Source organism: Eretmochelys imbricata, chromosome 7, assembly GCF_965152235.1.
Source record: "Eretmochelys imbricata isolate rEreImb1 chromosome 7, rEreImb1.hap1, whole genome shotgun sequence".
In the NCBI taxonomy this organism is placed as follows: Eukaryota; Metazoa; Chordata; order Testudines; family Cheloniidae; genus Eretmochelys; species Eretmochelys imbricata.
This window is the reverse complement of record NC_135578.1, coordinates 46,117,099-46,142,726: the sequence shown is the minus strand read 5'-3', so window position 1 is coordinate 46,142,726 and position 25,628 is coordinate 46,117,099. Positions and strand designations below refer to the sequence as shown.

The following is a 25,628-nucleotide window of genomic DNA, read 5'->3' as shown; positions in this document are numbered from 1 at the left end:
TGAACAGCGGAATCTTAAATAGAAGTAGAGAGGTTATTTGACCTTTGTATTTGGCACTGGTGTGACCGCTGCTGGAACCCTGTGTCCAGTTCTGTGCCCACAATTCAAAGAGAATGTAAATAAATTGCAGAGGGTTCAGAGATGAGCCGCAAGAATGATTAAATGATTAGAAACATGCCTTATAGTGATACTCACAGCTCAATCTCAGAGTAGCAGCCGTGTTAGTCTGTATTCGCAAAAAGAAAAGGAGTACTTGTGGCACCTTAGAGACTAACCAATTTATTTGAGCATAAGCTTTCGTGAGCTACAGCTCACTTCATCCGATGCAAATTTTGAATGTTGTGCTTTTTTCAATACAAGGCTTGTTTTAATAACTCATAATTTCTTCATAAGTCAGGTTCTATTTTTTATCTGAATTTTTACAAAGGTATGAAATCCTTCAGTAAATTTGTTAATTTTTTTGATAATGTTTTTCAATCATACAGATTTTTTTTTTGTAAACTACACTGCATTTCATTCTTTGTATGGTGGTTACTTTTCCCATTATTTAATAGTTTAGTTTGCCTGGAATAATATGGCCCTCTAGTGGTCAAAGTATTTCACATTTCATGGATTTTAAAGATTAATTTAAATGCTCTTAAAACATTATTGAAGAAGAAAATATGAAAGAACTAAAGTTGGCAACGTGTATACGAGTAGTTCACTAAAATAAAAACTAGACAACATTTTAAAAATCTGTTCTACTCAAATCTTGAGAGGTAAACTCAGGGTTCTGATTTCTTTGTAGTAATACATGATCTTCCAGATGCCTAATTATTATTACTCTATTATTTGTACTGTAGTGGCTAGGGTAGGGATTCCAATTATGGATCAGAGCCCCATAGTAGTCAGTGCTAATGAAACTGTGTGTTCTGCTTTGGGGTCAGTGATATTGATTGTTTCAAAAGAAAAGCAGGATCTTGTGCTGTTACTTTTCACTTTTTAATTCTGTCTAGATTGGCTCTTATCTGTTGATATTTTGTGCAAACAGAAGTAGGGTGGCATTCTTACTTAAAAAAAAAAACAATAGCTTCTCTTTCTTGGTGAAATGATATGTACACTTCCACAGGTCTTTGTGGAAGTCCATTCTGGATTTAGGGCCAGATTAAGAAATCCCTTATTTTCATGGGTGAGCAACTGCTTTCATGAATAGTTCTGTTGGCTCCAAAGGGATTACTTGTGTGAATAAGGGGGTTCACAATCTGGCCATAAAGAATAATAAAATGTCTTGTTGAAGCAAAGCACGTTTGGCCAGATCCTGCATCATTATACTAGTGTAAATCCAAAGCAACTCCTCTGAGATCAGTGGAATTACTTCAGGTTTATGCTGATGTAACTACGAAGAGAATTAGGCCAGATAGTCAGTGTTAACCTACTGAGTGCTGGTACTTTCTGGGCAATAAGCCAAATGAACACTTAAGTGAATTCTGCATGCATAGAAATCCTGACCCAAACCATGTAATGTAAATTGTTGGTGTGTAACATGAATAATGGGAAGTAAGGAGAACTGTGCCTCAACACAGTTTGGGTGGGGGGAGGAAGGAAGGGAGGAAAATTTAGTGTCTGAATGGCTTTTTTGTTTTACTTTAGGAAGGCATAGTTGAAAATCTATTTAAGTGGGCCCGAGAGGCGGATCAGCCATTGAGGACGTATGCAACTGGGTTGCTAGGAGGTGCTATGGAAAACCAAGATATTGCTGCCAACTACAGGGATGAGAACTCACAACTGGTAATGTCCACATGAGATGCTTTCCTTTTCGGGAGGGGGGGGCATGAAATTATAAAACCTTTTTTGTTTGCCTGGGGCTGCTGACATTTATGAAAGAGTGCATAAAATAGTATTTCATAAATGTCAGCAGCCCCAGGCTCTAATAGTAAAACTGCAGGAGTAAATGCCTTTTGGTTCATTCACCTTCTCCCCAAAGGTATATTTTTGGATGGTATGTTTTGTGACCCAATTTCTTGTGTTCTGTGGGTGGCATTTTGAAAAGTGCCTATGGGAGCTAAGAACTCAAGTACCATTGACTGTCAATGGGAGTTGTGCTCCTAGCTCCCTTAAGTGCTTTTGAATATTCCATTCAAAGTCCATAGCTATCACATGTCAAAGGTCACATATGGGACACATGCTGTAAAATGAAAGGCAGAACGACAAAGAAACAACTTAACGTGAAATAACATTTATTTTTTTATATGAAGCCTTTTATCACTTTAGTTTTGTGATGCCTTATGTAAGTTGTGAACACATAAGTGGCATAAATTTAGATCCATATGGAACAGGTGAAATTAGCTCTCAAATGAATATGATACATCAATGTATGAGTGGGATTAAAGTTCATTCTTGCACGACTGAGGCGAAATTGGGGCTTGTGAGTTTTGTAGAACTTCAGTCAAGTTTGATATAATTACTGCTGCAGAGGTAGTGTGCACTTGCCACAGGCTAAGAGGGTAGAGGAAGTGCCCAGGGGACACACAGGATCTTCTAGCATATGTATTCTGGCTATAGCATTTCTGCTGTTGATTACAACTCCCAGGCCACCTCTTCGTCAGTCATAAGGATGTTGGGTACTGTTGGCCTTATTCATATAGGAAGCCATTATGGCTAAAAGTATTTTCCCTTTTGCTTGATTAGAATTCCTTAGGTTTGAATATTGGAGGCAGATTATTTCTGGCCCAAATGCAGACCACAGCATGCATGATACCTTATGCTAAAGAGCTGGATGTATGGTAAGAATGAGAAGACTTACAAATCTGGTAGCTTTTTTTGGGCAATCTTTGGAGCAGGCTAGATGCACTATTTGGTTGCCACATGAAGTCAGTGGATGCATTCTGACTTGTTTCTTTGCATGACAGGTAGCTTTGGTTCTTCGACGGCTACGGGAGCTACAGGGTAATGAAATGACCATGAAACAGGAAAACAAGCGTCCCAGTCCTCGGAAACTGCCTTCAGAACCTCTGTTGCCTCTGGATGAAGAGGCTGTGGATATGGACTATGGGGAGATGGCAGTAGATGGGGAACAGGAGGAAGTTGCTGGGGAAATGGACATCTCTTTTCATCTTGATTCAAGCCACAAGACCAGCAGTCGAGTGAACTCTGCCACAAAGCTTGAGGACATGGGACTAAGGAAAAGCAAATCAGGGAAACAGCATGAAAGAGACAGCTTCCGGAAGGCCAAACAAAAACTGGGCTTCTCTTCTTCAGAGCCAGAGCGGATGTTTGTTGAATTATCCAACAGCAGCTGGTCAGAAATGTCCCCTTGGGTAATTGGCACCAACTATACCCTTTATCCTTTGACTCCTGCCATAGAGCAGAGACTAATTCTGCAGTACTTGACCCCCTTAGGAGAATACCAAGAGGTGAGTATATAGGGAGAGGAGGAAGCGGACTGAGTTTTAATTCTTTTGATGAGACGTTTGTATGCTTTAGGCTTGGCAAGATTTGCTTTTAATCAATAACTGTTGGTGAAAGTTGATTTCTGTTAACACACTGAAATCGACTAAAACAAAGCAATCGGTGACACTCAGCACGCCTGTAGGGATCAGCTGTCATGGGCCCTGTGAGCGAGTAGGTCTGTGACAGCAGAGGGTTTCCTGTGCTGCCTCAGCAGTGGTGACACCTGATTTTGGGAGTCACAAGATACAGGGATGGGCTGTGGTCCTGGTAGGACAGAGCAGAGATCCCTGGCTAGGACTGCAAGGAGGAGGAAGATGAGCCTTTGGCCACTGCTGAATGGCTCCTGTGGCATTGGAGGGTGCCCACTGCAGTCCTGCTGTCACAGACCCACTCTCTCACTCAGGAGTTGGAAGCGAAGGGGATCTCTGTTTTGCCCTGCCAGAACCGCAGCCTTCCCCACAGAGATTGGCCCTGTGACTACGCAGGGTATCCTTTGCAGCTCAGTGGTCGCTGCTTAGCTCCCTCACTCCTGTGCTAGTGGACTGCAGAGGGCAATCTGCATGGATTGCAGGACCAGTGACATCTGATCTCTGCAGGCACAAGGTGCAAGGAAGGCTGTGGTCTCCTGGTCCAGAGGAGCGGAGACCTCTAGTCAGGACTGCAAGGAAGTGGATGAGCCACCGGCAGTTCCAGCCTGGGGCAGCTTCCACGCTTCTGGCTGGTGTGTGAGTGAGTGGAGTCAGTGACATCCAGTCCCTGCAGGCGAAAGGTGTGGGGAAAACTGCGATCCTGGCCTGGCAGAACAGAGACCCCTGTCCATTACTGCGAGGAGGAGTTATCATTGTCCCTGGCCATGGAGGATGCTATTCCACTTCAGAATGGCTTTATTCCTGGACAGGTGCCATTCAGCTGTGTGGTGTCCACCCCTGCAGATGGGGACTCATTGTTGTCCTCATGGCCCTGGCCAGGGGTCTTTGCTGTATCCCATCAGGACCCGAGCCTTCCCCATGCCTGCAGGGATCCAGTGTCACCAGTCCTGTGGTCATCAAGGGATCCCTCTTCAGCTCTGCTGTCATGGCCCCACTTACTCATCAGTGAATAGTGTGGGAGCTGTCCCCGGGCAGGAACTGTTCAGCAGTGGGATGGCCTCCCCCAGGTTGGGGGCTCATTGTCCTCCTCAGTCCTGCCTGTGGATCTCTGTTCCACCAGGCCTGGATGACTGCAGCCACACCCTGAGCCCTGGTGTCTTGGGCCCCTCAGTCGCACAGTTAGCTCCTGCAGCCCCACTGTCAGCACAGCCCTAACATGATCTCCAACCCTATGCCTCACAACTGTAAAAATAAAAATAGTTAAAAATAGAAAATAAAATAAAGTAAAAACGAATAAAAATAATTATCAAAATTAGAACAAAAAAATAATCAAATTCTGCCAACCCTGTGTAAAGATCTGAGTGCCATTGTTCCATTTCAGGATGTGTCCTGAATGTGGCAGAGGTCACTATAGAACCCTAAAATGTAAATTATTTTCAGACTAATTGTTCACTTAAAATATGAGACATAAATGGTTAAGGTGAAACTAAGCGGCAGTCCTGGCTAACGGTTATAGAGTACCAGGTCACTGGGAATCAGTCATGGATTCTGTTTCTTTTTCTTAACTCTTACTGATTTGTTGTGTGAGACGGGGCAAGTTTCGTAGGGAAATTGTATATGTTTCAAGATATCTGTAAAATGAAGATTAACACTCTACATTTGTAATGTGCTTTGAGAGGAAAGATGCCATATATGTGTGAAGTGTTAAAGCAAGTGCAAAGCTGGAAAATGGAGCTGTTTGCTTTGTTATATATCTGGACACAAATAGTAGGGGTCAGATCAGTTTCACCAAGGAGCCCTGGTTTAGCACAGGTCTGCTGAGAGGCTGTACCTTTGCTTAGAAAATTTCCCTTGATTAACATGGTGTGAGATGCGACCCAGCAACTCAAAATTGCTTTTTGGCATACCTTACATGTGCTTATGCACTCTTTGCTTCTGAGAGAACCAAAGAAACTGTGGGACTGTCATAATAATCCCCATGCATTGCTGCATGGCATGGAGTCTGTCAGCAATAATAAGATATAAAATTTTGAGTTAATACTCAAAAGCTGTTGCACATAGAATTTTATATGAAGGGTTTTTGGTTTTGTTGCCCTGCTCTCCTGTTGTTTGTTTGGTTGTTGGGTAGTTGTCTTTGCACAGATTGAAAATGGAATTTATTGCCAGAGTGTTCCCTGTGTGGACATGTCATATTCTTACTGAAGGAGTGGCTTAAGATTTCCATGTGGCCGCTGTCATGCACCTTGCTGCAGTCAGCAGATGTATTACAAGAGGTCTGTTAACCTTTATTGCTTCCTGTGGATGGAGATGGGTACCTTTGACATCTCATAAGAGGTATCCTCTAATAGGGGAAAATTGGGGTTTGGGAAAAAAGTAAAAAATAAAACAGACCTTTTAAATGCTATGAAACATTGAGCAAGTCTCAATTCTCACTGTTCTCAGCTGCTCCCTATCTTCATGCAACTTGGATCAAGAGAGCTGATGATGTTCTACATTGACCTGAAACGGACCAACGATGTGCTGCTCACCTTTGAAGCTCTAAAGGTAAATTACTCTCATGGTGCAAAGAAGTTGTGTGTTGAAGTGTGGTGCATTGAACCAGCTAGTTGCTCTGCAGGCTCAAGGGCTTCTGAGGTGAATGCTCTTCTCCTTCAGTAGATGGCACCTGTATGTCCTGCAGGCTGGCCTGGGATTGGAAATGGAATCAGTTTGAATCAGATGCTTCCTCTTTCTGCAAGGACAAAGCAAGCAACAAGTGGGAGAGACCACTTCCCATTTGTCACATCAAATAAATGGGGAGTGATTTCTAGTGGCGAGAGCAAGTGAATAAATGTCCATTGCAGGTTCTAATCCTGGCACTACTGCTAATTGGCTGTGTAATCTTGAACAAATCTCTGAAGTGCAGTTAGGTTAAGATTCCCTATGTGTAAAATGAGGATTCTTTCCAGCCTTTATAAAGTTCTTTGAGTGTTAAGATTCCTTTCCCTCTGAAGAGATCAGAGGGACTGCATTGGGAGAAAACAGCTTCAAAGGCTAGAGCAGTTAATAGGGATATATGCTTCTAAAGTAGGGCAGATTACCACTATACAGAAAAAAATCTGCATGGGGCAAAGTCCCAAAATGTGCTCTTATGCTGCTACAATGACACCCTGGACAGTCCCCCTAACTGCCTGGGGAAGGATTTCATTGTGGGGGGAGCTTATATCTGCTTCCCCGCCACTACTTGCCTATGTTCTCTGCAGAGAAGAGGGGCATAAAATCCTCCTTCCTCAGAAGCTCTGATGTTTGCTGCTGTTCTGAGATTGCATTACTGGGCTGCTTAATTGAGTCTGAAAGACATCACTGAAGGGTAGTGGCATAAACACCTCCTGGTTAGAAGCTCCTATGTTACATCATTGGACTAATGATGTCCTAAGTAACTTTTTATTTTACTTTATGTGGTAGGTATTATGGTGGAGAAGTAGTTACTCCACCGTTAAGGTTGTGTTACAGAGTTCAGTTTTAGCAAGAGCTTTCAACCTTCATTTTGTAAAAAAATCTTTATTTAAATGGCAGAACCTAGTATATATATAAACTGAGTATTTACATTTTTCATGGTGGTTTGATGAAAAATAAATTGATACAGAGAGAATACTAAAAGTTATTTTTAAAAAAACCCCAAAACACACCCCTTTTGGCAATTTTCCTGTATTGTCTCACTTTTCTTTGTATCCCTTTCGCAAGAAATCTTAAACACTCTGGGCGCTCTGTCTTTTGTCCATGTTGTTTTTCCACATATGCTGGGGAGAATAGGAATTAGGGAACCAAATTTCTTTGCTACCTCCTTATACAAGTAGCAGGGCAGAATCTTTCTCAAGTATTGCCGAGCACTGAGAGAAGTATGGGGAATCCCACGCTAACCTGCTTTCTTTTCTTAGCATTTGGCATCATTGCTGCTCCACAACAAGTTTGCTACGGAGTTTGTTGCTCATGGAGGAGTGCAGAAGCTGCTAGAGATTCCTCGTCCTTCCATGGCAGCTACAGGGGTCTCCATGTGCTTATATTATCTATCCTACAACCAGGATGCCATGGAGAGGGTAAGAGACATTCCCTTACTAGTGTTGTAATGATTCGCACAATATCGAGAAGCTCTGTGTCACAGTCGGTTCAAACAGTGAATGAACGGTTCAATGGTACAGCTGAAGGGCCAGCTACTGTTTTGAGGTCATGGCCTGTATAGAGAAGGAGTGAAGTGAAGGAATATGTACAGTACCACTGAGAGAGTGTTTGACTGACTATGTTTATCCATGGGGGTGTGCACCTCCTTCCAGGGGGTGTAATGGGGGGAATCACAGTACATAAAATCACAGGAAAATTCACCAACTCCCCTCCCCAATTTTGTAATCTGTGTTATGTAGAAGGTCATATGATCATACTGCTCCCTTCTGGCCTTTCAAATCTATGAATTCGTGGCTACTGATTTGCTAAAATCCAAGCTTGGGGCTCCTCTGTTGCACTCCAAAACAAGCAGTGAGGCCACCCACACTTCAGTGTATAGTTCACCTGCAACAATGGTTCACTGTTAATATGGGAGGGTTTATCTAGTGGGATCCCACAGGGATTAGTCCTGGGTCTGGTACTAATCAGTATTTTAATTAATGACTTGGATAACAGAGTGGAGCGTATGTTTATAAAATGTGCCGATGACACCATGCTGGGAGGGGTTGCAAGCACTTGGGAGGATGGGATTAGAATTCAAAATGTGACAAATTGGAGAATTGGTCTGAAATCAACAAGAAGAAATTCAGTAAAGACAACTGCCAAATACTATGCTTAGGAAGGAAAAATCAAGTACACGAGTACAAAATGGTTGTAGGCTATGTAGTATGGCTGAAAAGTATCTGAGGGTTATAGTGGATAACAAATTGAATATGAGTCAGAAATGTGATACAGTTGCAAAAAAGGCTAATATCATTCTGGGGTGTATTAAAAAGAGTGTTTCATTTAAGATAATGGAGGTAATTGTCCCTCTCTGCTTGGCACTCTTGAGGCCTCAGCTGAATTACTTTGTCCAGTTCCAGGCACCGCACTTTAGGAAAGATGTAGATGAATTGGAGAGAGTCCAGAGGAGAACAACAAAAATGATCAAAGGTTTAGAGACCCAGACCTGTAAGGAAAGATTTAAAAAAAAACTGGGCATGTTTAATCTTGAGAAAAGAAGACTTGAGGGGTGGGGGGAACGGACACTTAATAAGTCTTCAAATTTATTAAAGGCTGTGATAAAGAGGACAGTGATCAACTGTTCTCCATGACCACTGAAGGTAGGACAAGAATTAATTAGCTTAATCTGCAATCAGGGAGAGTTAAGTTAGATATTAGGGAAAACTTTTTAACTTTAATGATATTAAGCTCTGGAATAGGCTTTAAGAGAGGTTGTAGAATCCCCATCAATGGAGGTTTTTAAGAACAGGTTGGACGCTTGTCAAGGATGGTCTAGGTTTTCTTGCTTCTGCCACAGCACAGTGGACTGGACTTGGGACCTCTTGTGTCCCTTCCAGCCCTGCATTTCTCTGATTCTGTGAAAGCATGGACAGCAGCATGGCCTTTGTTATGCAGGAGGTGATCATAATGGTCCCTCCTGGCCTTCAGATCTATGAAGATATGAACAGAGTAGCTAAGGAGAGTTATTTCCCTACTTGAATTTTTGTCTTGTATCTACCACTAGGAAGTTTGTCCTTGTCTCCTGCTGTCAAGTTGTTAGCAGATTCTCATAATTTCCCTCCAGTTTTTGTCTGTTTTTAGATTGCTTTAAATAGTATGTTATAGAATGGCCGCTACAAATGCAGTTTTGTGAAATGACTGGTTTCTTCTTAAAATGAGATGGGCTGGATATAATTCTCTCAGAATACAGTAACTAGTTGTTCAGAGTTGCCCAGAGAGGTCACTGCACAGTAACTGAAGCTGTTCACACTGTCGCTCCTGGAAGGAACAAGGAGCCTTGCTATTGTTTCTTCTATGATACTCTGTTGTGCTAGGTACCAAATTGTGGTACTGGAGTGCTGGTCTCGAAAGGGTGTATGGTTAAGAGACTTGACCATAGATCATATCCTTCATTTAACACTCTGATTATGGCTACCATCTTTGAGCCCCTTTAGACAGGTTTTGGTGGTACCCTGCATTTAGCCCCACAGGTGTACCACACTTTCAAAGTGACATTAGGCTACATGTTTCAGAGTAACAGCCATGTTAGTCTGTATTCGCAAAAAGAAAAGGAGTACTTGTGGCACCTTAGAGACTAACCAATTTATTTGAGCATAAGCTTTCGTGAGCTACAGCTCACTTCTGCACTTTCCATAGTATGCATCGGATGAAGATCTTTTTATACACACAAACCGTGAAAAAATGGGTGTTTACCACTACAAAAGGTTTTCTCTCCCCCCACCCCACTCTCCTGCTGGTAACAGCTTATCTAAAGTGATCACTCTCCTTACAATGTGTATAATAATCAAGGTGGGCCATTTCCAGCACAAATCCAGGTGTCGTCGTCCTCCTCCCCCCCGCGCACACACAAACCCACTCTCCTGTTGGTAATAGCTTATCTAAAGTGATCACTCTCCTTACAATGTGTATGATAATCAAGGTGGGCCATTTCCAGCACAAATCCAGGGTTTAACAAGAACGTCTGGGGGGGGGGGGGGTAGGAAGAAACAAGGGGAAATAGGTTACCTTGCATAATGACTTAGCCACTCCCAGTCTCTCTTCAAGCCTAAGTTAATTGTATCCAGTTTGCAAATGAATTCCAATTCAACAGTCTCTCGCTGGAGTCTGGTTTTGAAGTTTTTCTGTTGTAATATCGCAACTTTCATGTCTGTAATTGCGTGACCAGAGAGATTGAAATGTTCTCCGACTGGTTTATGAATGTTATAATTCTTGACATCTGATTTGTGTCCATTCATGTGACAGCAATGCCCCTCTGCCATGTACATTGGTCAAACTGGACAGTCTCTACGTAAAAGAATAAATGGACACAAATCAGATGTCAAGAATTATAACATTCATAAACCAGTCGGAGAACACTTCAGTCTCTCTGAACACTTCAGCGCCCCCCCCCCCCCCACGTTCTTGTTAAACCCTGGATTTGTGCTGAAAATGGCCCACCTTGATTATCATACACATTGTAAGGAGAATGATCACTTTACATAAGCTGTTACCAGCAGGAAAGTGGGGTGGGGGGAGAGAAAACCTTTTGTAGTGGTAAACACCCATTTTTTCATGGTTTGTGTGTATAAAAAGATCTTCTGTACTTTCCACAGTATGCATCCGATGAAGTGAGCTGTAGCTTACGAAAGCTTATGCTCAGATAAATTGGTTAATCTCTAAGGTGCCACAAGTACTCCTTTTCTATTAGGCTACATGTGGTTCCTGGCCTTATCACTGTAACTTCTTACATTCTTTTTCAACTAGGGACAGTAGCAACTAAACTAGTAGTTAACATAAGAAACTACACTTCTGCCTATTAAATTCCTTCGTGTCTGGCTGTTCCTGAATTTCTGTTTATTTCTTTTCTGTTTGATGCCAACTTCAGTAAACAATTAGTGTACAGATTTGTGGTTATCCTGCATGATGAGCAGTTAACCTGGAGCTAAAGAGGGATTTCTGCTAGTATAGCATGGTGAACACCATTATTCAAAAGTGGTGGCAGTTACCCAAAATCTCTGGATAATTGGCAGCCAGCACATCAGTATCATCTGATGTACTAGCCAGGTCCTTCAGCTGTCTGGCAGGGAGCAAAGGGGAGTGGTTCCAGAAAACAGAGCAGGGGATAAAAAACTAGTTAGCTAGCTTGATCTAACTAGAGCACTTCTAGTTATTGGCACTTAGGATCCTCTTGTGTCTTTACACCCCTACCCCCCTCATAAGGATAACCTGTTCGACAGGCTTTTCCAATGATCCAAACCCCACATTTCTGAAGCTCCTGGTTTATATTCAGGTGTAAACTCTGCAGGTCAAAGAACATTTATATTTGTCTAAGCTGCCTCTCCTGTGCTTGATAAATATAAATAATAATCTGAAACAAGGTCATGTTGTCTGACCTTAGCAGGGCTAATGGGCTTTTGGATTTTTTTTAAAAAGTATGGTATATGATTAAAGATTACAGGTTAATAAAACAGCTTGTTAAAAATCCCACTTCCTATCCAGAGAGGTGGGACCATGGTGCAGTCAGCCACTGTGGGCTAAATGGGGCAAAGTCTTTTGAGCCATGCATATGTTTTCGAGTCGTGTCCTTCGTTCTGGGATTCAGGGGTTGTGATCATTGCTGCTCAGGATAAAAGCAACTGTATTTCGTAATTACTTCACTTCTTATGTAGCCAGTGGTGACTGTCTGAGTGTAAGCACGCACTCAATATGTCTGTCCCCAGGATGGGAGGGTTGTCATTACATCTTTTGCTTTGTAGGTGTGCATGCATCCCCATAACGTGCTGTCGGATGTTGTGAACTACACCCTGTGGTTGATGGAATGTTCCCATGCCTCGGGCTGCTGCCATGCTACCATGTTCTTCTCCATTTGCTTCTCCTTCCGTGCTGTCCTGGAGCTCTTCGACAGGCATGATGGCCTCCGTCGCTTAGTGAACTTGGTAACAATTACAGTCTCCTTTCATGTTTCGAGACATCGCTTTAGCGTCAAGTTTTAAAGCTCTGACCTTTATAGCTGTAAAGAGCTCCCCTCCCTCCTGTTGGAATGGATGGAGGTGGGATGTGGGGATTCTGCGTGATGGATGTGAGTAGTCTGCCTCCCCATTTTGGGGGCATTTTTACTCTCTTCTCACACTCAAAGATCCTATGATTATTTGTCTTGAAGGCTGAGGGCTGGGTAACGCTTCCCAAACAGCCTGTTAGTGCTGCTCCTTTGTTGGGCAACGGCCTATTAAATTCTAACTTTGGCTTAGTTCTCAGACCTTTTACCTCATGAGTGATACCATTCCACCAACATGTGTTCTAATCCTCATGTGATTGCTGTAGAAACACCTTCTCCAGATCTGCCCTGGTGTGGCTTTTGGATTTGCCTTTGGTTTTATGTGTAATGGGGGAGAGGGAACTACTCTTTCCAGAGAATATTCCTCTTTACCCAGTCATATCTCTCTCTCTCTCTCTCTCTCTCTCTGCAAAAAGAGGCTTCCATTTAATAGCTGAAAGAGAACACAAATCTACAGTTTCAGCTGTGATATTTGATATCCATCCTGATACTGAGGTTAGCTCTGTAGGGTAATTTTTCGTACAAATGCAGTTGGCAGTTGTAGGCATCTTCCTCCTGAAGAATGAGCCAAGTGAAAAGATGCTTCCCCTTTCTTGACTTGCTTTGTATAGATCAGCACCTTGGAGATCTTAAACCTGGAAGACCAGGGAGCCCTCCTGAGTGACGATGAGATCTTTGCCAGTCGCCAAACTGGGAAGCACACCTGCATGGCCCTGCGCAGGTACTTTGAAGCTCATCTTGCCATCAAACTTGAACAGGTGAAGCAGTCGCTCCAGCGTACTGAAGGTGGCATTCTGGTCCATCCGCAGCCACCATACAAGGTGAGCAATATGTGTAGGATTTTGATACTGCTCTGTGTATGACGTTTTCACATTATTTAATTTCCATGTCTGCGACAATGTCTTCTGAAGTCAGTGGAATCCATACAGGATGCACAACAGACTGTTTAGTTTTTTCCCCAGTGAGGTGTCATGGCAATAGAAAAATGTCTGTAGCAAAGTTTCAGGGGGTATTTGGCTTCCATTTAATTGGGAGCGGACACTTCTTTCCCATCAGAGAGTTAAGATAAGAGTGTCTAATCAGAACTTTTTCATCACATATCTACTTCCTTCTCATGTTTTTCACCCCTGAAAGGGCATGATCAGGAAAGTTTTTAAAGGTACTGAAGAGAATTTGGGTCCCGTTGTGAGATTCTGCTCTGGCAATAGGTGGAACAATCCTCTCTGTACCCAAGGAGGACAATAGTCTTTAGAAATAAGCTAAGAAATCCTTGTGTTACCTTTAGTTCCTATTTTTTCCAGTTGATCTTAAATTGTAAATCCTGAGGGAGCAGTGGTTTCTGTTCTGTTTTTTGCTGGGTTTTTAGATGGGAACTGAAAAGACAACTTCCACTTCTGTGGAGTGACAAAAATTACACATAAAGTTTCATTCAGAAAAACAAAGGAATTAAAAATGCAGGAATCTTGTGTTAAAGTCACTTTTCTTTTATGTTTTAAAAATACGTTTATTTAAATGTATGAAAGATGAAGTGCTGAAGGTTGAGAAAAAAGACTATTTAGGTTTTTTCTATTTTAAATGGTTTTTATGGTTGGAATTTAGGGATTGTAACTCCATTTTACTGCAGCCTTTTGTGAGTTTGAATCATATTAGTGTAAAATTTTTACTGAACTCTTTCTAAATTGTGTAGTACTGTATATACTCATTCATAAGCCAGATTTTTTTAGTGAAAAAGGGACGCATGAGAGAGGGGGGTTTGCTTTGCTTATGAACCGGTATAGAGAGGGGGAGAGGTGGGACACAGCCCCTCCCCCCAACAGAGGGAGCAAGGCGAGGCAGCACAGCCAGCAGAGCCAGAAGGGAAGAGGCGGGGCCAGAGTCTCTCCGCTTCTGGTCACCCTGCTCTCCCCGAAGCCTCTGATGCAGCTCTGGGGCTGGCAGGCTGCAGCTGTGCCACTCAGCCCCGCCCCAGACCAGGCTGTGGCTGTGCCGCCCAGCCCACTGGAGCATGCTGCAGCCATGCCACACGGCCCAGCCTGCTGGAACATGCTGCAGCCGTGCTGCCCGGTCTGGCCCACTGGAGCAGGCTGCGGCTGTGCTGCCTAGCCTGCTGGAGCAGCTCCAGCCAGGCCAGAGACATCCTCGCCTGGCCCTCCCCAGCTAAGATGGGAAGGGATGGGATGGGGAAAGTGTGGGGGTCCTGGGCTAGAGGTGGGGTCATGTGGGGCGTGGTCAGAGGGGTTACTCCCCTGACCCCCAGCTTCTCCCCCACAAAAAATTTCCCCACCAATTGCCCATCAGGGTAAGCAGCTGGCGCACCAGGACACTTTGTTTACTTAAGTTTACCTCCATGCCTGCAGATGCTCAAGGTAAACAAACCATCTCAGCCCACCAGCGGCTTATCCTGATGGCCTGGGAGCCAAAGTTTGCTGACCCCACACTTATAGGTCGACTTATGAATAGGTCATAAAATTTTCCATTTTTACTTATCCACCATCTTGGGGGGGTCGGCTTATAAACGAACCAGCTTATGATCGAGTATATACAAGTTACTGTATATTAGGCCTGTGAAGCCAGAACTTTATTTTGATACAACCTCTTTCTTAGTTTTCTCAAACTCACTTGTCATTTCTAGGTCTAGTGGGAAACTTGAAGGATATTGTTTTAATAATTTCTCTAGCATTTATTGTAGTGGCAGCTACAGTAGCTAGTATAGTAAGGGAATAAATTGAAAAACAAAAGCAAGTTAACTATGAATGAAATTGTATTTATTTTGGCTTCTTCTCTCCTAAGCTTATAACCTTTGTGATAGCTCTTTAATTCACCGTGCCTCCTCTCCCTATAGGCCTGTTCCTACACTCATGAGCAGATTGTGGAGATGATGGAGTTTTTAATAGAGTATGGTCCAGCACAGCTCTACTGGGAGCCAGCAGAAGTCTTTCTCAAATTGTCTTGTGTGCAACTCATGCTCCAGCTTATCTCCATAGCATGCAACTGGAAGACATACTATGCCAGGTGAGACAGTAGATACTATACTGTACTGTTGCATTTCCCAGACTAGGGTGCAACTCTGTAGTGGGGCATGAATACTTTAAATAAGAAAATTTTCAATTTTTACATTAAACAGAGCCCCAACATCTAATTAAGGGCACACATACACAGTGTCTTGTGCTCTGCAGCGAGCCTGTGCTATAGTCTTGTAGTTAGTGTGTATGAAAGGAGGAGTATCATTGACAGCTGAACCACAGTGGAAACATGATGATGTGAATGCCATAAGGGCTCTACAGAGCCAGAATACTCTAATCTTCAAGAATCACTGGTAAAATAGAAGCTGAGTAGATTCTAACCACAGTCTTATAGATAGATTCATAGATATTTAGGTCAGAAGGGACCATTATGATCATCTAGTCTGACCTCCTGCACAACGCAGGCCACAGAATTTCACCCACCACTCCTACAAAAAAAACCCTCATACCTATATCTGTGCTATTGAAATCCTTAAATCGTAGTTTAAAGACTTCAAGGAGCAGAGAATCCTCCAGCAAGTGACCCGTGCCCCATGCTACAGAGGAAGGCGAAAAACCTCCAGGGCCTCTTCCAATCTGCCCTGGAGGAAAATTCCTTCCCAACCCCAAATATGGCGATCAGCTAAACCCTGAGCATATGGGCAAGATTCATCAGCCAGATACTACAGAAAATTCTTTCCTGGGTGACTCGGATCTCACCCCATCTAATAGGCTATCACAGGCCATTGGGCCTATTTACCATGAATATTTAATTACCAAAACCATGTTATCCCATCATACCATCTCCTCCATAAACTTATTGAGTTTAATCTTAAAGCCAGATAGATCTTTTGCCCCCACTGCTTCCCTCGGAAGGCTATTCCAAAACTTCACTCCTCTGATCGTTAAAAACCTTCATCTAATTTCTAGTCTAAATTTGCATTTCCCATCCACCCCAAACTTTGCTTACTTTTCACTGTGTTTGGTTAGTAACAGAAAGCAATAACCAAAGCATTGTTGGAGACTAGAAAACATAATCTTTCATAGCACAGAGAGAAGGCTATTCAGGCTGCCCTGCAGAGGGCAAATCTCCATTAGCTGGGTCAAGGAGGGATACTTCTCATTTCTCTTTGTTGACTTTGCTGAATTTGGCCAGGTGTTTTGAAATACGAGCCTGTATCAAGATTATGAATATCTGGCCAGTCAAAAAGGGGGTGTTGGAAGCTGCTGATTTACTGTACTATGCTTAGACTGGAGACCTCAGAGGAAATTCTATAGTGACCAAACTCTAGAGTTGCATAGAACTAACCTAGGAGATGTCACTCCTAAAGGCCTGTCTGTTGTTTTTGACAATAGGCTCTCTACAGCAGCATGCTGCCAGAGCAAAGCTACTTTCCGGTAAATTCCTGAAACATCTCATCCCCTGGATCTTATCCTACATTGCAGTATCCAACCTGTAGCCAAAGAGAGAATAATCTGCAGGGAGTCCTGTTGAAGTATTATAAATGCTCTGTCCTAGTATTTCTAAGTATTTCTTTCGCTGTACTCTTCCAGGAATGACACAGTACGCTACGCTTTGGATGTTCTGGCTATTCTTACTGTGGTTCCTAAAATCCAGTTGCAGCTGGCAGAGCCTGTAGATGTGTTGGATGAAGCAGGATCTACTGTCTCCACTGTGGGTAAGCTGAGCTTGGCCTTTAGGGTTTAAGTACTTTAACAATCATATCTTTAATTAAATGATATTTAGGTGACTTATTTCATACCCCCCACAGTAAGATAGAGGTCTACAGCACTCCGTTCATAGTCACAGCCAGTGATGCAGATAAATGAGAGGAGCTTGTGATATAGTACTTAAATTGTAAACTCCTGGGGGGCACAGCCTTTGTCGTCTCCTTGTTCTGAAGAACCCAGAGCACATTGTCAGTGCTCAACAAATAATACTGACAAAATCACATATCCAATGGGAGAGTGAGGGTCACTCAGCTTCCTGGACTCTTAAAGTGTCCTCATGGGATATGGCATTGGAAGTCGGTAGGAGGGGAGTACTGACCGTTAAATAATTAAACGGCTGATGAGTGTGCCCCTTTTTGATTCAGTGTCTTGGGTCAGTCATGCCACATGCTCACAGCTTGCAAATGAATCAACTCTGGCTGATTGCTGGCCTCTAAATGTTAGGAGGAAGGGGCCTGGCATGTTCTAGAACTGGCGGGGGTGCGGGGCAGTTGGTGTAGCTCTGAGAGGGAATCTCTCATGTGTGAGCACTTTCCACTAGTCCTTCCTGGAATGAATGGATTTGAAGAACAATTAAAGTAATAGGTGCTTTTTGACCAAAAAGCAACTAGCTCCAGCCTTTTTTCTTTGAGTCACTCTGGGGGGTGTGATGTGTATTGTCCTTTTTGTATAAAAAGTTACCCTCTCCTCCACTTTTGCTTTGTTATGTACATAATAGATAGCTGCTTTCTGTGATGTCAGTCCCAGAGGCACTCCTCTGTGTCAATCCCCATGTCATAGCTGCAGTCTGGTGAGGTGCCTGGCCTAAAGCTAACATGGACCATGCCTGATCACCTTCTGTGAGAGACCATATTTGACACGTCACTGAGTATTGCTGTGGTGTGATTCACGGAGCATATCAGTGGGTGGTACTAGTGGAGGGGATTATCTAGCCTGGGGAGATAGAGAGAATGAGGTGACTGCAGAGCAATGTCTCATACTCTGATTTTTAGAACAGTGTGTAATGCTTAAGTAGGCTAGCTTGGTAACAGAAGTATTTCTCATTAGGTATCAGCATCATCCTGGGAGTTGCTGAGGGTGAATTCTTCATCCATGATGCAGAGATCCAGAAGTCAGCCCTTCAAATCATCATCAACTGTGTGTGTGGCCCAGATAATCGGATCTCCAGTATTGGCAAATTCATCTCGGGAACCCCCCGACGAAAGCTCCCCCAGGCACCCAAAAGCAGTGAGCACACACTGGCCAAGATGTGGAATGTGGTGCAGTCCAACAATGGCATCAAAGTGCTGCTGTCATTGCTGTCTATAAAGATGCCAATTACGGATGCAGATCAGATCCGAGCGTTAGCCTGTAAGGCCTTGGTGGGGCTATCCCGTAGCAGTACCGTCCGGCAGATCATCAGCAAGCTTCCCCTCTTCAGCAGCTGTCAGATCCAGCAACTGATGAAGGAGCCTGTGCTCCAGGACAAGCGCAGCGACCATGTCAAGTTCTGCAAGTATGCTGCCGAGCTGATAGAGCGTGTCTCAGGGAAGCCATTGCTGATTGGCACAGATGTCTCCTTGGCTCGGTTGCAGAAAGCGGATGTGGTGGCTCAGTCAAGGATCTCATTTCCTGAAAAGGAGCTGCTGCTTTTGATTCGGAACCATCTCATCTCTAAGGGGCTAGGAGAAACTGCTACTGTCCTCACTAAAGAGGCAGATCTACCCATGACTGCGGCATCTCACTCCTCCGCCTTCACCCCTGTTGCAGCCACTGCCTCCCCTGTGGCTCTGCCTCGCACACCTCGTATAGCTAACGGTATCTCGGCCCGACTGAGTAGCCATGCTTCTGTAGGTTCTACTGCCACCTCTGTCCATGCTCAGCCAAGGCCTTCTGTGTCCCAGGGTCCACTTGCCCTTCCAGGTCCTTCTTATGCCAGCAACTCCCCTTTGATTGGCAGGATTAGCTTCATCAGAGAGAGGCCACCACCCTGCAATGGCAGGAAAATCAGAGTGCTGAGACAAAAATCGGACCACGGCGCCTACAGCCAGAGCCCAGCCATCAAAAAGCAGCTGGACAGACACCTCCCTTCCCCACCCACGCTGGACAGTATAATTACAGAGTACCTTAGGGAGCAGCATGCCCGCTGCAAGAACCCTGTTGCCACCTGCCCCCCTTTCTCTCTTTTTACTCCCCACCAGTGCCCTGAGCCAAAACAGAGGCGCCAGGCGCCAACTAACTTTACCTCGCGGCTGACCCGTAGGGCGGCCTTTCCGAAGTATGGAGGGGTGGACGGTGGATGCTTTGATAGACACCTTATATTCAGCAGGTAAGGAAGAAAGGAATGTTTCTCAAATCTTCTTGGGGTGAGGTCTGTGCCAAAAGGTCTTACCTGCTACAAAAGTGGATGCAGGTCCCAGAATCCTCATTCCTTGGACACATAAAAACATTTCCCTTCTGTGGTGACAGTTGGGAGAACTTTGCAAATCCAGTTTGAGAAGCTGTTCTGTTTCTCTTTGATATTAGCATTTAATATAGCGCCTTCAAGCTTTAGATTGTTGTAAAGACACCAATGAAGCCTCATGACCCCACCCTGGGAGGTAAGTATTGTAATCCCCACTTTGCAGGTGAGGCAATTGAGGCAGAAAGATTGAGCTACTGAAGGCATGAGGTTATCTGTCAGATCCAGGGCTTTTGGCAAATTAATGAATACAGGATCTCTATTTTGTTCTTGTAGCCTACCCCCCATCTCCTCTTCCTCACAGCCACCAGTAGTGCTGTCCTACCTACACAGAAGTCTGTGACTTCTTCAGATGTGGAATAAATGGGAAGAGCTGATAAGTCTGTAAAATGATCATATGTTGATGCAAATATTTTTTGGTGGCAGTAAAACCACACTACCATCTTCAAAAATTTATGATCCTGAGACACCTGATGTACCCTCTGTCCTTGTTTTGCTTGTTCTGTGCTTCTTTCATGAAGTCTTAGCCACCTGGCCAGGTTTTCCCATGTGACCATGCCACAGATTTTCCACCAGTCCAACTTGGAAGGTATTGAATCCAGATTTTACATCTGATAGGATGTTATGACTCAAGGATTTCATCTTGCAGGACACAAATCCTGAGATGTTGCAAGCCCCAGTGTCAGCTGTTTTCTTCTAGCTCTGCTGGTGTCATTCTCTCTAATCTTCCCTTAAAAAGAAAGCTAAAGTAATAACTGTAGCTACCTGAGCTTTCAAGCACAGGTTTTAAGATCATCCCACCCTTGTTCATTGCTGCTTTTCTTTCCCCCCTTTTGGGTCACTTTGGTACATTCTTTCCTTCCCCAGGTTTCGTCCAATTTCTGTGTTCCGGGAAGCAAATGAGGATGAAAGTGGCTTTACCTGCTGTGCGTTCTCTGCACGGGAGCGATTCCTAATGCTGGGCACTTGCACTGGGCAGCTGAAGCTCTACAATGTTTTCAGTGGGCAGGAGGAGGCCAGTTACAACTGCCATAACTCTGCCATCACGCACCTTGAGCCATCCAGGGTAAGGAATCAAAGACCTCATCTGAACGTTGAGTTCCTGTGGTTTCAACCTTGTCCTGTTTTTGCCCCATATGGGTTACACGGACCCAAAGCACATCTACTGGCTAGCATGCAACATAGTCTACAAAAGTACTAGCAGAATAATAGTGGAACAGTTTTTGCTCTCCTCCCTTAGAATTGTATAAATCCTTCCTTTTACCTAACAGATAGCACAAGAGGGATGCAATAGCTTTGTGTCTGCATTGATAACCTGTGTTTGTAAGGCTGATGAAGAGGGCTATTGAAGTGGCTTTGTGTATGTATAGGAGAAACACAAGATGCTGTAAAAAAGAACTCTCCTTTAGAGTGGAAGAAACCTAATGTGCAAGAATCTAGGAAGAAATTAAAAAAAAAAATAAGAGTTCTCCTCTCCACTCACAGGGCATTGGAGCTTAGTCAAGGATTACCTGCTTCTCATCTGCTGCCATCATAATGTATAGCTCCTTTAGTGGTCCATAAAATTTTTGAGGAATATTATAGAGTGGTATAATTTACCACCTGATCACCATTCCTGAGTAGTGCAGTGAGAAAGGGTCCTTTGAGCACTCCTAAACCCCTATTGTACATGTGAGAAAATACACTTGTGTACCAATAACTCCACTTTGTATTGCTCTGCTGTTTTCTCACACCATTGAACAACAGGATGGATCTTTACTGCTAACATCTGCTACGTGGAGCCAACCATTATCTGCGCTGTGGGGGATGAAATCGGTCTTTGACATGAAGTACGTACTCTTTACCCTGGTCTACACTGGGGGGTAGGGGATTGATCTAAGTTACACAACTTCAGCTATGTGAATAACAAACCTGAAGTCGACATACTTAGATCGACTTACTGTGGTGTCTTCACCGCAGTGAGTCGACTGCTGCCACTCCCCCGTTGACTCTTCCTGTGCCTCTCGCGGCACTGGAGTACAGGAGTCGACGGGAGAGCACTCGGTTCAATTTATCGCCTCTAGATTATACGTGATAAATCGATCCCCGCTGGATCGATCGCTGCCCGCCAATCTGGCGGGTAGTGAAGACATACCCTTTGATAGTCTGAAATGCACAAAGTTAAAGAAGAACCTTTAAATCAGTGGTTCTCAAACTTTTTTACTTGTGACCCCTTTCACATAGCAAGCCTTTGGGTGCGACCCCCCCTTATAAATTAAAAACACTTTTAAATATATGTAACACCATTATAAATGCTGGAGGCAAAGCGGGGTTGGGGTGGAGGTTGACAGCTCACGACCCCCTATGTAATAACCTCACAACCCCCTGAGGGGTCCCAACCCCCAGTTTCAGAACCCCTGCTTTAAAGGTACCCAAAAGCCCCTGGAATGGCAAACTGCAAAAATGTATTCAAGTACTTGGCAGCTGAGAGCTGCTGTGTGCTAGGAAACCTATTACAACTATGGCTGTCAAACAATTAAAAACAATAATTGCGATTAATCAATCGCACAATTAAAAAACATCATGATTAAAAAAATCGCGATTAATCGCAGTTTTAATCACACTGTTAATAATAGAGTACCATTTATTTAAATATTTTTGGATGTTTTCTATATTTGCAAATATATTGATTTCAATAACACAGAATACAAAAAGAAAAGGAGTACTTGTGGCACCTTAGAGACTAACAAATCTATTTGAACATAAGCTTTCGTGAGCTACAGTTATATTACCTATACCACAGGTTTTGTAGAAGACAGATCACACAGTAATGACTAGTTTAAAATGATCAAACAAAATTAGAACAATTAAAAGTTATCCAGAAACCAGTTAAATGAAATAACTTCAAAGGGAAAAAATGGGTAGTGTTATATTATGTAAAAGGATAGTGCAATGTAACTATGACCAGAACATTCAAATTGTTAGTGTTTGAATAAAAAAGTCTGACTCTGTTCCTATCTTGCTGTGTCTTCATCACTTCATTGGATGCAGATAGCCTTACAAAATTCTATTTGCCTGGAGGGTATTTACTTGAGACAGATGAGTAAAATTGTGATTTTGATAAAAAGCAAATAAGTAGCATTTTTTTTGTTTTTTGCTTCATTGGTAAATTATCATGACAATCTTTTAAGGCTAGCTACTGAAAAAGTGTAGCACAGTAATTTGCATGGTAAATTTTGTAGTGTAGATGGATACTGCAAACATGACAAAGTTAAATTCATTTCAATATTAACCGTTCTTTAGTCCCTTTAGAAAACAGAAGGGAGAGATTCCCATCTCTCAAAGGTTTAATCATTGCCTACTAGACTATGGGCAATAGCATTAACTTTTTAATGTGACCATGTTTAAATTAACTGGAAGGCATGTTATGGACAGGAGATTTGAAGCGGTCAAATTGATGCATGTGGGAATTCTACATGTTCCCACTGGCCTTCTTTAACAAATATAATGTCACCTCTGTCTTCTTGAGCAGCAGCAGTTAATGTTCTGAGGTGGCTTTTGATCACAAGTTGCCTTGCTGCTGGTGTGTTTCAGAGCTGTACTGTTTGTGACTGTGGATAGTAAATACTTTTCTGACAAATGGACAACTCCCAGCTGGTGTGCACATTTTAGCACCACCATTTGCTATGGGCAGTGGAGCAGAGAAGGCTCTTTTAGGTTTTATTTCTTGTGTGTTAAAAATTATAACCTCTTCCAGAAGTATTTCCACAGTGTGTATCTGATTCAGAATGGACAGTCTGAATCTGCTGCTCATTGACCTTGTCACTGATTGTTGTTGTGCAGGCATTCCTTCCCAGACGATCACTACGTGGAGTTCAGCAAGCACTCTCAGGATAGGGTCATTGGCACAAAAGGGGACATTGCCCATGTAAGTACCAGTAGAAATCGATTCTTTGAAGCCATGACAAGGTTATGCCCCTACCCGTACCATCTGTTAACTGATGTGGGTACTGTGGAGCTGTATGTAACTGGCAAATTAAAGGCTTTACAGGTACAGCTTCAAAAGTGTAAATTAGCTTATTCACTGCATTTAAAAGCATTGGGTTAACCTGAAAATTGAGTTAGGCTGTAAAGTTGAATGGTATGCCACCTGCCTTTTAGACATAATTGTATTGGGTATATCTAGTATCTGGCCTGATGAGCCATTCATTTGAGAGATGTTATGCAGAGAATTGTGCTGGAACACACGCAGGTGTGAAGAAGTTATGGCAGCTTTTTATAAATGAAAGGTTTTGCCATAAAGAGTACTTCAGCAGCAGTTGAGGGAAATGGGATATTGGAAGTTTTCCTGCAGGAATGCACAGAATGAGATTGCTTTACAGTGATAAATAAGTTGGTTTAAATTATCTGTGTATTTTGCATAATACTCTTTCAGCATTTTGCACGTATCAGGCCATGAAAATCCTGCAATCTGAGGGGTTCCTTTCCTCTCTGAAGGTGCCAGTGCTAGACAGAATTAATTACAGGGATTATCTCACTTGAAGCATTGACAAAAAATGTCACACAGTCTACTTATTCAAATTGTTCCTCATTTTCCATGCCACTCTTGCTAATTTTCGTGTACATTTTTGTTTAAACAAATGAGTTATCCATCCTTATCCAACTCTTCCAGTGTTTTGGCACTCCAGGGAAATCAAATCTGAGTTTGCAATGTGATCATCTGGCAACAGATTGATATCCAAAAAACAAAGGCTTATGGCTTCATTGCAGGGTCAGAAGGATACTAGGCTGTGAGAAATACCTCTGAGAAAATAGTCACATGCACAAAAAGTATGAAGGTTTTGTCTTTGGTTTTGAAAATCCTTCTCAGGGAAATAGGGGCACAGTTTAGTGAGACCATGTAGTGTAGTAATTGCCAGTAACTTGAACTCCTTCTCCTATATTTCAGGGTTTTCTTGACTGTGTCCTAATGGACTTTTTCTTTGCTTGTAGCCTGTAAATATCACCTCCTTTAAAGTTAGTTTAAATATTTCTGTAGCAGACTGGCTATATGCTGCCTTTGTCTAAAACTTTGCAACCTATTTTTCAAAACTGGGTTAGTTTTCTAGTACCAACCTCAAGCTTGTTAAACATGTTAGACAGCCCCAGATGAGCTAAGCGTTGTCCAAATGTATGGGGAAACACAGACCCTGGCCTGGAGAACTTTTGTCTGAACGTTTGATGCCTTGGAAGGGAGAGTCTGACATTGGCAAGCTCTCATTTGCAATGCATAAGAAAAGCTAGGGTGAGAGGGATCACCAGAAAATTCTGGAAGGGATGGTAGATAGTGTTCTTGGGCACTGATAGAACTACAAATCTTAACTAATCTTTCTTTTTCTTTTTAATCTAAAAGATCTATGATATTCAGACTGGCAACAAGCTATTGACTCTGTTTAACCCAGATCTTGCCAACAACTACAAGAAGAACTGCGCCACCTTTAACCCCACAGATGACCTTGTCCTAAATGATGGGGTGCTCTGGGATGTCCGCTCTGCACAGGCCATCCACAAGTTTGACAAATTCAACATGACCATCAGTGGTGTTTTTCATCCTAATGGGCTAGAGGTCATAGTCAACACAGAGATTGTATCCTTTTACCTCCGTTGTAACACTAATGCACTGGAAACATAAAACCTTGGACTGACAAACAGGTGGTTTGATTGCAGCAGCCTGTATAACTGTCCGGCTGCGTCATATGATAAGCAGAAATAGAATTTCACAGGCTGTGGTAGTAACAGAAGCTTTAATACATAAGTTAAATAGGGTGAACATAGAAATTATGCAGGTTAGATCAATAGTCCATCTAAACCAGGTGTTCTCAAATTTTTTGGGCTGAGGACCCATTTACAGATGTTTAGCGCCTGTTGCAACCCAGTAAGTAGTCCGGGAGTGGAGGCTCTGGGATGGTTTTGGTTGGATCCTACCCCTTTGGGGACTTGGGTCCTTCCCAGCACTCACCCCTCAGTGGCGGCTCCTGCATCTCCTGTGTTGCGGGGCTGGCTGGGCTTGGCTCTCTGCCCTGGGCATTGCAACACCGCTCAGGTTTGGCCCCACCCCCCTGACTGGACCAAATTTGTGTGAGTGGAGTTGTGACCTGGCTCATGGGGTTGCAGTGCCATTCACTCAAATGGCCTACATGAACTCCTGTCGTCATGACAGTTGGACTAAACCTATATGGCACTGG

The 25,628-nt window shown here is 43.2% G+C and overlaps 1 protein-coding gene across 2 annotated transcripts in view; it reads left to right on the top strand.

The window, feature by feature from the left end:
* Positions 1-25,628, top strand: part of DCAF1 (DDB1 and CUL4 associated factor 1) — a 104,272-nt gene that overhangs the window by 29,002 nt on the left and 49,642 nt on the right. For both annotated transcript variants that reach the window (XM_077821325.1, XM_077821326.1), the window contains 13 exons: positions 1,630-1,767; positions 2,889-3,392; positions 5,961-6,062; positions 7,436-7,594; positions 11,954-12,133; positions 12,864-13,073; positions 15,095-15,264; positions 16,809-16,933; positions 18,033-19,293; positions 20,293-20,491; positions 21,172-21,254; positions 23,248-23,332; positions 24,797-25,030. In XM_077821325.1, coding sequence (XP_077677451.1) covers positions 1,630-1,767; positions 2,889-3,392; positions 5,961-6,062; positions 7,436-7,594; positions 11,954-12,133; positions 12,864-13,073; positions 15,095-15,264; positions 16,809-16,933; positions 18,033-19,293; positions 20,293-20,491; positions 21,172-21,254; positions 23,248-23,332; positions 24,797-25,030 — 3,450 coding nt within the window. The remainder of the gene's footprint in view (positions 1-1,629; positions 1,768-2,888; positions 3,393-5,960; positions 6,063-7,435; positions 7,595-11,953; positions 12,134-12,863; positions 13,074-15,094; positions 15,265-16,808; positions 16,934-18,032; positions 19,294-20,292; positions 20,492-21,171; positions 21,255-23,247; positions 23,333-24,796; positions 25,031-25,628) is intronic.